This window comes from Xenopus tropicalis, chromosome 1 (assembly GCF_000004195.4).
Source record: "Xenopus tropicalis strain Nigerian chromosome 1, UCB_Xtro_10.0, whole genome shotgun sequence".
In the NCBI taxonomy this organism is placed as follows: domain Eukaryota; kingdom Metazoa; phylum Chordata; class Amphibia; order Anura; family Pipidae; genus Xenopus; species Xenopus tropicalis.
The window spans coordinates 82586544-82600316 of record NC_030677.2 but is presented as its reverse complement, the minus strand read 5'-3'; the positions used below and the strand labels follow the sequence as shown (position 1 = coordinate 82600316).

At 37.7% G+C, this 13773-nt stretch overlaps 1 protein-coding gene across 5 annotated transcripts in view; it reads left to right on the top strand.

Moving 5' to 3' along the window:
• Positions 1-314: 314 nt before the first annotated feature.
• Positions 315-13773, top strand: part of ythdc1 (YTH domain containing 1) — a 28279-nt gene continuing 14820 nt past the window's right edge. For 2 of the 5 annotated variants that reach the window (XM_012960466.2, XM_012960459.2), the window contains exons 1-7: positions 315-804; positions 3197-3298; positions 4732-5057; positions 6407-6770; positions 9876-9965; positions 10605-10658; positions 13552-13646. In XM_012960466.2, coding sequence (XP_012815920.1) covers positions 774-804; positions 3197-3298; positions 4732-5057; positions 6407-6770; positions 9876-9965; positions 10605-10658; positions 13552-13646 — 1062 coding nt within the window. In that variant the 5' untranslated portion in view covers positions 315-773. 5 annotated transcript variants of the gene reach the window in all.

The following is a 13773-nucleotide window of genomic DNA, read 5'->3' as shown; positions in this document are numbered from 1 at the left end:
TATTATCCCATGCAGAGGCCCAGGCCCCCTAATGTGATGAACGCTACAGCTCAATCATCCATTTGAGTAAAGCGGTAAGAGGTCAAATTGGAAATACAGCTGTAAAGAATAACACAAAAGCAAGTTTCCCAAATCTTAATATTTAGTACACTTGAGCCCATGTCGTTCAAGACGCCCAATGATTTAAATCTCGACATACATTAGCATTTCATTAGAGTAACACATTTGCCCATCACTACTAACAGAAATAGGTAAACTAAACAATAAAAGCAGGACTATACGTTCGAAACAACCCTTTCGCTGTTCTAACGCAAAACCTAGGAACATATATGGGCGGAGCTGAATTGACGCAACCACAGTGGAGAGACGTTCGCAATGCATGATGGGAAGAGGTGTTTTCGTCGCAGAAATCTAGGGCAGCCATCTTGCGGGACACAAGGAAGCAGGAAGGGGTGGTTGAAGGTTTGCGCATTAAGTATCATGCATTGTAAGGCCTAGGGGGCGGGAAGGACGGGGATTTTAGAACTTAGATGAACCGCAGCTTTCGAACACAACGCTTGCTTGACTAAAATTTCCATTCTGAACGTCCCCCCGGTCCTGGGTCGGGTGGCTGTCCCCACGGGATTTGCTTCGCCACGGCAGGAGAGCGGGGCGCCCGGCGGGGCGGGGGGGACAGCGTGACATCCAACAGCGTTGGTTTTAGTAGTAGGCGCCGCCGGTGTCGGAGGAAGAGGAGGAAAGGCGGAACGTTGCGGAATAGCACAGATAGAAGCATGGAGGCGGAGCGAGGGGAACAGAGTAAAGGTACTGACTCATTGCCTTTTCTTTGTTTTCTAGAAAACATTTTCCTGTATTTCTGTTTTTTGCACAAGACTGTCTATATTATAAAAAATAGCTGTGAATATGGATTTAACGTGGACTCATGCTTGTATATCTGGCTTGGTGCAGTCCTGTTCAGACTGAATGCAGCTCATTGTTTGATCAGTGCCAACCCACACAGACAGCGTCGAATAATGGCCAAACAATAACAGGCCCGAAGGCACCAATCGTACGTCATTTTTTGTGGGGGGCATCGGTGTAGAACACTGGTTTTGGTGACTTTATTTTATATAAGGCCTCCTTTGCAATGTTTTACCAGAATATCTCCCCGCAAAAAACTGTTGCATTCAAGTCTCATGCTGATTAACATTCTCATATAAAATAGGACTTGCTGATAAGGAATATTTTATTTAAAGGCAGTGGACACAGACAATTTTATATATGATTATTACTGTTAGTAGGATATTGTATATGAATGGTGTACTGGACATCAAAGGAGGTGAAATAATGTAACCTAAAGTCCCCTGATTCTATATAAACAACTCTCTATACATAGGTCTTTAATGTCACAACCCCTGCTTTTAATATCAATCATCTAGAAATTCATGTGGTAGGGGTGCACCAAATCCAGGATTTGGTTCAAGATTCAGTAAATTCCATGCTTCTGGTCAAACCGAATTCTTAAAATGATGTGATTTATTTTTTTTCTCACGTTAACAGGGAAGTTTTATCTCTCTAAAGGTCCCTATACACGGGCCGACTATAGCTGCCGATATCGGTCCCTTGGACCGATTCGGCAGTTAATCGGCCCATGTATGGGCAGAACAGAGCAGCCTGGCTGACCGATATCTGGCCTGAAATTGGCAAGATCTCGATCAGCCAGGTTAGAAAATTCAGTCGGATTGGGGACCGCATCGGCTCGTTGATGCGGTCCCCGAACTTACTGCCCCATAACCACAAATGTAATCCGATCGTTTGGCCCTGGGCCATTAATTTTTTTTTAAGTTTCTTGCTACCCGATATCGCCCACCCGTTGGTGGGGATGTTATAGTGTATGGCCACCTTAACCCTTTCTATCCTAATTTGCATGTGCGGATTTGGTTCGGTATTCACGCAAATCTTTCACAAAGGATTCATGGTTTGACTGGATCCTAAAATAGTGAATTCAGTGCATCCCTAATATGTGGTAATTACACCAAATAATGTACATATGTATGTATAGAAAATGGGGGTATCTAGTTGTGGTGCCCACAGCAACTTTAATGCTGTGATTGACAGAGGACTTTATTCTAATCAGAAGGGGTGATTGCAGGTAGTTCTCACACTAGATAGTCTTTATGTATGTAAACGATACTTCTTAATGATTAATAAAAATAAAGTTCCAATAAATCGGTATCCAGTGTAGTATGTTATTAATTCAGTCTAGGCTGCTATAGACCAGTAGACTCTTGTTTCTTCAAGGTTAAGGTGGCCATACACGCACCGATAATATCGTACGAAACCTCGTTTCGTACGATATTCGGTGCGTGTATGGTATGTTGGCGAGTTGACCGATATCGCAGGAAGCTGTTGATATCGGCCGACTCGCCGATCGGACCAGTTTGAAAATTTTGATGGGGCGCCATAGAAGGCGCCTGACCAAAATCTCCCTTCAGCGCTGAATCGGCAGAAGGAGGTAGAAATCCGGTGGTCGCACGAAACATCGTCAGATCGCCTCGTGTATGGCCAGCTTTTGGTCAGACCCAATGATATCCGCTTAAAACATTTATTTACAGTTAAAATACACTTGTAAAGCTCCCTCATCCAACCACAATGTAGAGATACCCAATGTGTTTCATCAATAATAACTTCCTCAGGGGCTGACCCAGGCTGTATTTTGGCCGTTCTGTGATTCACTTCCTTTGTCACACTTCAAAGATTTTATATCAACTTCCAGTAGTAGTCGCACAGCATTTTTTATCCCATTACATTATTAAATGGCGATAAATGTATGTATGTAAGAAATACAAATAGAAATCTTGGTAATTGAATTATTAAAGCATTCTTATTTTAATTATATTTTGCCTCCCTAATGCCCCTGTGACAAATTATTTTCTAACAACTAAACGCACCATTTTGGCCAGCTTCTGTACATGTGTGCAGTAACTGGCTCCAATGTAGTCCTGTCTGAAATGTGGCAGTTCTGAGGTCTGTTTACTGTTGATTTCTTCAAGTATCCATTCCTATTAAAGCTGTTATGCCTTGCAGTTTCTAGTCTCTTCCTAGTAATTTGCCGCTATGCCAACAAAAACTAAAAAGTTTGTGTTATGACATTTATAATACTGTTGAAGTTTTAAACTTTTACAAACATTCTACAACTAAAATGTATTTGTTTCAGAAGGTGAAGTGAATGTTTTGGATGATATTTTAACGGAAGCGCCCGATCAAGATGATGAATTATACAACCCTGAAAGTGAACAAGATGTGAATGAGAAAAAAGGTACCATGTGTCTTCTATTTGATAATAGTTTACTTTTATGTCATTGCAGTCTCAAAATAATTGAACTTTTTCTAGGATGTCGCATCGAGCAAGAAATAGCAAAAACATAGGCAACTCCTAATTCAAACAGGCAAAGAGTAGTTTTAGAACAAGCTCTGGTAATTGAAATAATGTTGAAAAAGCAGATATACTGTTCCTGTAAACCTATTGTTTAAAGGGATTCTGTCATGGGAAAATGTTTTTTTTCAAAATGCATCCATTGGAGCTCCTCCAGCAGAATCCATTGAAATTGAAATCCATTTTATATATATATATATATATATATATATATATATATATATATATAGAATTTTGAAATTTCACTTGGGGCTAGCCATATTATTCATTACCAGGGTGCCACAGTCATGTGACTTGTGCTCTGATAAACTTCGCACACTTGATATCACCCCCCCCCCCCCCCCCCAGCAGCCGATCAACGGAACAATAGGAAGGTAGCAAGATAGCTGCTCCCAATAGATGTGAGAATAGCACTCAATAGCAACAAATCCAAGTCTGGCTTGGGAATAGGAGAAACAATAGGTTACCCGAAAGCAGTTCTGATTAGTAGCGTTGGGTCCTTGTGAAAGCCCAGACTCGGACACAATGTGCTGAGATGGCTGCCTACACACCAATATTACAACTAAAAAAAATAATACATCTCTTGGTTCAAGAATAAAATTTTAAGTGGTAGAGGGCATTATTTGCTATGTAATCAGTTTAATTTAGAAATAAAGTGTACCATAAAAATGACAGTATTTCCTTTAAACCTCAGACATTGATAACTGTAAGGGGAGGTAAGAATGAGGTCTGTTAATAGGTTGTTATAGTTTGTGCTAGCATGCACTGCAAGTAAACTTTGTCAAGGCCATCAGACATGTTTTTTTTTTTACCTAGCTTTATCTGATTAACTCTTTTGCCTGTGATCATTTTGCTGGTGCACACCCATAACCTAGAGGTGGCCATTTGCAGGCAGATTTAACTGATTTTTTACTGATTTGGCCCTTTAGACAGCAGCTTATCTGCCTGTGGATATGCAGAAATCTGGGCACTTTGTAAATCCCGCCTGTTGAGGATCAAATGGGCGTGATGAGGTACTGCTCTTGCGATGGGCCTGCGTAGGGCAGGGTCAGACAATCAGATTAACCTGATTTGGCCCAGTATGTACGTGGTCAAATTAAACAAAGATCTGTTCATTTGGTAGTCTGGCCAAATAAGGATCTTATATGAATGGCCAGTTAAAGTTGCTTCAGTTGCTATGTGCAGTCCTCAGCCGGCAGAATTTTCCAAACTGTCCGATCAGTATATGAATAATCTCCAAAGCTAATTCACAAATGAATGGCAGTATTCCACTAAATGTAATTAACTAATTTGCAATGCATGCTTTTGTCCCAAAGGTTCCAAACGAAAAAGTGAAAGAATTGAAATGACTGAAAATAAGAGACAAAAGCAGTCTTCACATATGAGCAGACAACCTCCTCAAAGAGTAGCATCTGGGGCTAACAAGAAGGTAATCAGCACCAAAGGGAAACCAGTTACAGAATACAAGTGTGATGACTTTCACAGGCAAGACAGGAACAGAAGGTCAGATGGGGACAGAAGAATCCGCTCCTCAAGTGGCACCGCAAGAGACAATTATAAAGGCCCACAAGATAAAATCAGCATCAGGAAGAGAGAATCTGACAGGCGACCTAAATCCAGTACACCGGATATGGCTTCTGAGGTAAGGCACATTTTCTCAATACTGGTTATAAGACACAAAATAAAAATTGTTTATGTAAACAATAAAGATGTTGGTGGGAATAGTTTACTCTTAGTATGTATTATGCAGAATACACTGTGTTGCACCTCCCACCCCCCAGGTTCAGGAACCACTGCTACAACGATAATTTGAAGGGAGTTTTGTCGCTTTTGGGAAATCGTATTACCCTGTAGGTGACAAAGCACCCCAAAACACCTTTTCATTGCAAACCATGGAAATTGCTTTCATATACTTGCATCGCTTAATTGCACTAAAATATTGTAGCTATATTGAGCTATTAAATAATTTAAGTGTTTCACCTGCAGCAGATTCTGCGGTTCGCAGTGAACAGGTCCTTTGTCACTTGCTGGTAGTACAGTTTCTCAAGTAATCCTAATACAATGCACTGTTGCCCTGCACTGGTAAAATTTGCACATTTACTTTAGAAACACTTCTATAGTTTATATAAAAAGGTGCTGTGTAGCCATGGGGGCAGCCATTCAAGCTGGAAAAAGGAGAAAAGGCACATAGGAGATAACAGATAAAACACCATTGTATTGTACAGAACTTATCTGTTATCTGTTATGTAACCTGTGTCTTTTCTCTTTTAAATGGCTGCCCCCATGGCTACACAGCAGCTTCATTTACTAAACTATAGTAATGTTTCTAAAGCAAATACACCAGTTGCACCAGTGCAGGGCAACAGTACATTATACTGTAGTTCCTTTTATACACTTTGATTTTTTGGTGTTACTGTTCCTTTAACAGGACAAAGAATAAAAGTAAATCCTTCCATCTTCCTGATTCTGACAAATTACCATACTTCCGAGAAGCCATTCTTTTAATGGGCTTTTGTGTACCTTAAAAACCTATCAAAAGCTGCAGGTGGTGGAGTAAGAGGGAGATGTGATGCAGTGGGCTTCTCAGCCTACTGGTTATTTAATTTAACCATCTTCTAAGAACCACACAGTTGGAAGGACTGTATTTTTAGTTTATCTTCATCCTGTGTACTGCAAGAAATAACAAGTCCTAGATATTTTTTCTTAACGTGCACCTATCACACAACATTTGTTTCCTCACCAGCAGTAAAACAAGTCTGTTCTTTTTTTTGTTTGTTTGTTTTTTTTCCTTTTTAAATAAGATCTGACACTATTCCTCTAAAGAACTTTAAAGTCTGCACTGTGAGCACAAGACTAGTGAAAGCAAATTATATTGTTTAATTTACACCTCCTGGGCAATGAAGGCCAGTGTCCAGGGTTAATGGGCAATGCTCAGTCAAGCAAGCTTATATATGCAGTTTGCTAATTCTTAATGTGAATCTGCTTTTCTAGAAAATAAGACATGAAGTAAGCAGACGTCAAAGCAGATCCAGCCATTCTTCAAATGAAGGCAACTCTGATGATTATGGCTCTGAAAGGGAAACTGGCAGCAGTGAATCATCAGATGAAGAACAAGGCAATAACAGTGAGAATGATGAAGAAGGAATGGAAGAAGAGGATGAGGAGGAAGATGAGGGGGAGGAAGCTGAAGAGGGTGAAGAAGAGGAGGAAGAGTATGAACAAGATGAACATGCTCGAGACCAGAGAGATGGAAATGATTATGATACTCGTAGTGAGGCAAGCGACTCTGAATCAGACTCTGCCTCTTTTACTGATGGAGATTCTGTTAGATCTGGTTCAGGATCTGACATTTCAGGTATTGAAATTACCTCCCACAATATTTAACACAATGATTTCCTTTAAATAATCTGCCTCTTTTTTTACTTTCTATGCAAAATACGTAAAAATAGCCACACTTTTTATTATAGTACCTTGTAAGGATGCACCAAACCCTTTGGTTTGGTATTGAGCTGAATCTCTGAATCCTCCTCAAGGGATTCAGGCGAGTTCTGAACCCTCTGCACTGCAAGACATTGCTGAATTTTATTTGACTTGATATCGGGTTAGTATTTGGTTTGGCCAGTCTTAGAATTCTCCGAATCCTGCTAAAAAAAAAAGGCTTGCATTTGGCCGAATCCCAAACCGAATCTGGGGTTTGGTGCATCCCTTGTACCTTGCTTGTAGTATTTTCTGGAATATTGTTTCTGATTTATAATTCTACAGCACTGATTAAAACTTTCTTGCATGCAAGGAACAATGTTATCTTCATAGGATCAGGAATTAATTACTTTTTAGAACTTTTTTTTAAGCTGACATTTGCCAGACATATAATCATCAAGGAATGTGGCCTTGTTCCTATTTTAGTGGTATGATGAAAACCTAGAAAAGACTGGGATTTGGAACTTATGATATTGCAGTCTTGCTGCTTTTTGATACCAATATATTTAAAGAACCTTCATTACAATCCAGTAATGTTGAGCGAGTTCTTAATTGAAGGTGCCAGGTATTCCTAGATAACCGATGAAAAAATAACAATGCACTGTTTATACATGTCCAGTTTTCTGTATAAAGTATTGGTATGGAATTCCGTCAGCATTTAGGCATTTTAGGTTTTCTTTCTTTGTATTATTTAGATAAGTTCTCGTTGCTTGTGAAACAATTGTCTCTTTCTGGCCCAGCACTATAGCAGGCTCAGAATGGCTCCTAAATATTTGCCTCAAGATTATATATATTGTGTATATATAAATTGTGTGTGTGTTTGTGTATAAAATATAAAGCGTAGTGATGGTTATCTATACACATTTGTATATATACTAGATATCTTATGTGCTCAGTGCAGTACAGAGTTTATTAAAAATGATGCAGTCAATTTTTGTGACTATCTGCTCTTCTTAGCCTTCTTCCTCACACCATTACTGGGTCGATGGGACACTGGGAAAAAACCCAGTGACCAAGACCAGGTACCTGTAAGTTCTGCTGCTTCCCCGCTGCCTTTCCTCCCCTGATCATGGCAAAGTAATTCTAGGTACATGCGTGGGGGGTGAGTGGCAGGAGCCCCAGTGGGCCTCAGACTCCCAGTTCAAGCTGCCTCAAACGAAAAAGCTCTTATTTTAAGGCCTGTATTCAGTGTATATATCAGATATGTTGCCAGGTTAGAGTAAGCAGTTGTACTTTAGTGTCAAACACCATTAGCCGCAATTCAAAGCAACTGTTCTTATGTAATATCTTTAACAACGGATGTCAGGGGAAAAAGTTGGTCTTTCTAGATCTGATATTGGATGAGGCCCATTCAAGCCTTTCTTCGTGTAAGGAGAAACTGCATTGTCTAATATCCTATGCAGGGCAGAAGATTACTGCAGGGGACCCACTGTGCCCCCAATAGCACAGCAATAGCAATTGATTTACATGTTAATCCACCTAACCTAAAAAACCTATTTTGGCAACACAGATGGCATTAAAACATTTTGTCTCTGGTGTAATAAGAATCATTGTTGTATTCATATTTGCCATTTTTGGAAATGCTTCACCCCTTACTAATTGTAAATCTAGCAAACATCCAAAGTGTTGGATGTTTGAAGGAACAGTAAAATGGAAAGTGTTTTACATCCATTTAAATATATAATACTGTTACCATGCACTGATAAAAATAAATCCAAAAGATATAGTTGTGTATATAATTAAGAATAGTGCAAAAAGGCTCTTGTTTACAAAGCAGCTAATAGATAAGCTGTATACTATTATTATATATAATATATAAACAGATGCATACATTGAACATCCAGAATACATACAAAAAAACAGTAACTGATAAGAGATGAAGATGGTTCTAAACAAAAGAGCTGTGTAGAATACAGTGGGTTTAGATCTTAAGATGGTAAATCATGCACATGCCTTCTTCAGACTGACTGCTTATCTGCCTGTGTGTAGGTCTTTCCATGCTGCCTCCCTGACGAATATCTGCCTGAAAATCATTAGGATAGCTATCAGACATGTTTGTAAATCCAATTGGGCAAGGGCCACAACGGCACAGTCCTCTCCTGATGGGCCTGTATAGGATTATCATCATTAGCTTTTTGGCCCTGGGCCCAAAGGATTTGATCAATGGGATTTGGTCCTTCATGTAGGAGGCCAAATCAGGCAAATACTTAACTGGATCTTTGTGTGTGTCCTGCTTTATACAGGATAATCGAAAGGGATGAAATGCCATTTATGGCTCTCTACAGGACTGCAGACTGAAAATATTTCTTATATAAAATCGGACATTTGTTGCCAGAAATCATTTATATGTAGGCACTGGATAAGCAGATCCTTTAAGTGTAAATAACGTTTTTTAACTAAAACGCTTTTTCACATTTACTGGTTCTTTAACAAATCTGTTTCATAAATGTTTACTGTTATTTCTTAAACTTAAAAGCCCATTAACAAATTAAAATGTGGCTTGAAGGGCAGCTTCAAGTTGCGTTGGGGTATGTCTTTAGTGTTAACTGCGCTGTTTTTATTTGTGAAGCCTTTTTTTTACTGCCCAGTTCACATAGTGGATTATTTTTCTTTTTGGTTAACAGATTTCGGTCAGTGCTGCAGAAATAAATTTGTAGTGTGGGATGACAATTGTAATACAACATATTGGTTAACTTTTTCAAAAAAAATTTATTTAGTAAAAACATCATAACTAGTTTTACTATAAAGTAGAAAAAAAATTTCTCTGTTCCCCCGAGTTATCACTCGGCTATTACTACTCTATCATTTGTAAATTAAAAAACTAGTAATTAGGGAACATTAACATTTCTGTAAGTAATAAGCAAAGCTCATGTTGTAACCACATCAGTGTGCATAATGGAGCGGGCTTCCTTAGACCAAGGATCAGTGGTTGAAGGATTTTATACCCGCTGCCAATCTTACATTATCTTCTCACATTTTCTAGATCAAAAAAAGAAGGAAAGGAAAAGGGCTAGAGGTATTTCTCCAATTGTGTTTGATAGAAGTGGAAGTTCTGCATCAGACTCTTATGCAGGTATTATTTCTTTTTTAAGATGCTCGTACTGATTTCTTCCACAAAAGTAGATAAAATAGTCATACTCGCTTGTGGCATGTATAACTGAGCTTTTGACCAAAAGGAGGCTGAGGATTAATTGATTTTGTTGGAAATTGTATTTCCATGTAGTTCAGATGACACAGGATAGAGGGCTTTAGACCAATATTTGTTGTAATTTTTGATTTACAACAACTTTGTGAAAGCATTTTCTGATTTACCTGAAAACTCCCTAGCATATGTGTTTTCTCCTCATAAGCAGGTTATACTTTTTAAAGCAATATTAATATTTGTCTGTATTAGATTTAATTCCGGTGCCTATGCCATAGTTAATGGATATTCATTTCGTATGGAAAAAATGATTGCAGCGTTGTGCTCAAACGGTGACTTTTAACCTTATGGTTTACTTCAGAAAACTGGCTAGTTTCTCCCCCTACACAAATAAATGCGTATGGAAAGCAGTAAAAGAACTCTTGAACCTGTGAAAAATGTTTATGTATGTTTATAAATGATTTCTTATTTTTAAGTATGGTTTTCAAAGAAAACGGGACAAAGCAGTTTTGAAAATGTATTTTATGTCTGAAAGCACAATCTGAATACATGTACTTTGGCCAAACACAGGTTCAGAAAAGAAGCACGAAAAATTGCCCTCTTCTGTTCGTGATGTTCGAAAAGGTATCCTTTAATTTTCCCTTTTCTTCTGTGATTTGGTCCACAATCCCATCAAAGAAATTGAATAATTAGGGACATGTTGGTAGAATAAATGAATACTGCAGATTAGCTAATGTGCCAGTTACCATATTTTATGGTTAACATACTGAATATAAACATAGACTTGAAAAAGCTCTTAAGCTTTGAAAACTGATTCAGCAACCATGTATTTTAGAACAGGAATAGAATACATTTTCATTCAATATGTTTGATTCCTTGTACACTGGTTGTCCCAGTTTTCATTGCTAAGGTGCCACAGGGAAATGCAAAGAAAGTGGGGAAAATACATTGATCAGTCAGAGAACTTGCATGGTAACTTTATTTAAATGAAGTAGATATTTGTATGTTGTAGTAAATAATTACAAATAAGACAGCTTTAAGAACCTCTATGACAAGTTCCCTGCTTCCTAGTGCATCTCCTAATTATTTGTGAACTCTTTCCAACGCATGTACTTTGTTCATTGCAAGGTGTTGCTAAATTACTTAAATGTAATGTTCCTTTATTGTTCTCATGTACATATGTTTACAAGATGATAGATTCAACCTTTTTTCTTCAGGTGGTTTTGAGTAGTAAATCTTTCTTTAATGAGGGTCTTTTAAAGTACTTTTGAAATGCACATTTTGGTTAAATATTTTCTTGATCAAATTACATTTTTTGTATCAGTGTTTCTTGAGTATTCTTGAAGGCAATTTCTCTGCTAAAAATTGCAAGCTGAAACCTATAAAAATTAGGTCAGTGTATTTTGATAGAAATCATTCCTTTGCTCCATGTATGCAACAGCTCTTAACGGTTAACGAAAATTCATAAGTTGTTTGCCATTAAATTCTATGGTAATCTTGCACAAATCTAATTTCCCTTTAACAGTGAAGAAAAAGATGTAAAACAAATGTTAACAAAATAAAACCAATAATTTGTATTTTGCATAAGTATTTTAAATAACTTTCTCACAGCAAATGTTAGTAGCTAGTGGTAAAAATTAATTAACTTTTCATTTTTTCCCATTGTCAAAAGGGAAACTGGCATTCCTTTGCCTTTTTAAATATACTCTTAAAGGTTCACTTTTACTAGTGATTTATCCAGAGGCATTTTTACTAAGCAAATAAAATTTTAGAAGTCAGTATTTGAAGTTAAATGGTTACATTGCTGTGAAAACTGTAGTCCTGTTTAAGGGTAACCAAGAAAAGCATGCTTTATTTTATGATTATATAATCTATAGTTTGCTCTCTTATAGGTCTAATGACACACCATGAATGTTCTTTCACTAGTAGTTTATGCTGCTGGAGAGACACTCGTCACTGTCTGTTCCTTATGTCATTGACTTATTGCAGACATGTGTCCATTTGCAGACAAGCAGATTTGTACATTTGCCATTGCACTGTATTTTTAGGCTAAAATATGACACTGCAAGCAGCGACAAGCCATTTCAGTCAGTGGCTAGAGGAATGAGCAGTGATCAGCTTTTCTCCACCAGTGAAACTACCTGCCGTTAGCCTTAGGGTCTTTAGATAATGTTACCCCACCAGAGCAACCATGGCTGCTCTTCACTCTTGCAGAGAAAAATAAGTAAATGAGAAAAAATTGCTTGAGCTAATGTGTTTTACTTTGTGCAGTAGCATTTATATTTACAACTAAATTTCACTATACAATAGATCCCTTCGAAGGCATGGTTTTTCTTATTCCTACAAAGTAGTATTCCTTATTCCATTTTTAAACATATTTAAATATACTGTGGTTTTTGCTTCTTTATGTTTAGCTTTTGTAACTGCTATTTTAATGAAGTAACACCAATGTCATATTTTGGTGTTATCACTGGTGCTATTAATAATGTCCCCTTTTTTCCTCTAAAAGATGATTAAAGTTCTCCTTTAAGGGCAATGGCAACAACAGAATGTGTTCCCTGCAGGCAATTGATTCTACAGATGTAAAAAATACCTTAGCACTGGTGTCAGTGTGAATCACCGGCAGTACAATATATAAAACTGTGTAAATTGCCTTCTGCTGTTTTTTTTGTCAACGCACAATATTTTTTCCAAAGATTAGTCACCCCCAGGTACTGCAGATTTCCTGTGGGAACCAAATCTCCCCGTGTGCCATAACGCTAAGTTGAAGCCTGCTACCTTTTAATACATTCACCCAATTTAGACCATTTGAACAACTGAGCATAATAAGGAGCATGTTAAATTGATACTGATATGATTAAAATAAGGGAACACTGCAGTGCACTCCATTCTTACCAATACCAGTTAATGCAGTGCCTGAGATAACAATATACAGTACCTGTTTTTTTTCTCTCCTCCACTCCTCTCACTTTATACTCAAAATACAGAAAAGGAAAAATTAACTGTAACTAAGCTGTAAGTCAGTTTAGTTTAGCTAATGATCTGATAAAGTATTAGCATTTACACATTTGAGAATTCCCTATAAGTAAGAATTTTTCCATACTGGCTATTTTGACTACCTCTAAGGTCTGGTGGAGAAACCCTGAATAGTGTACTTTCGCACCAAACTCTGCCTGTGGTCACTCTGTCTCCACTATGGTGCTTCTTATTCATTTGTATTGAGTGGTGGCAAGGGGATGGGGGCAATATGTCTGCAACAGTAAAAATGCTGTAGGTAACAGTCTCAAAGTATAAAGAAGGAAATTTCAAATGTGTAAATGCAAACACTTTATTAGATTATTAGCTAAACTAACCTGACTTGCAGCTGAAAACATTACATTTTTAAAAAGGTATGTCTTTTATCAAGCGCATTTACTGTATGATGATTTTTTCTTTTACTGTTAAAGGTTAAATATGTATAATGCAGAATTCTAATCCACATTAAAAATATTCTTATGTTTGCCTTTTTATTTTTCAGAACGCACCAACAAAATTAGATACATTCTGCAAGAAGCTAGATTCTTTCTTATCAAGAGTAACAACCATGAGAATGTGTCTTTGGCCAAGGCAAAGGTTAGTAAAGTCGATGAATGTTATTTACTAGCATTGCTTATTGTATCACATTCATTTTCATGGGAAGGCATTGGTTGTGGCAATCACTGGCACTGTCTTTCCAGCTTTTATAAAGCTGTTTGCTGTA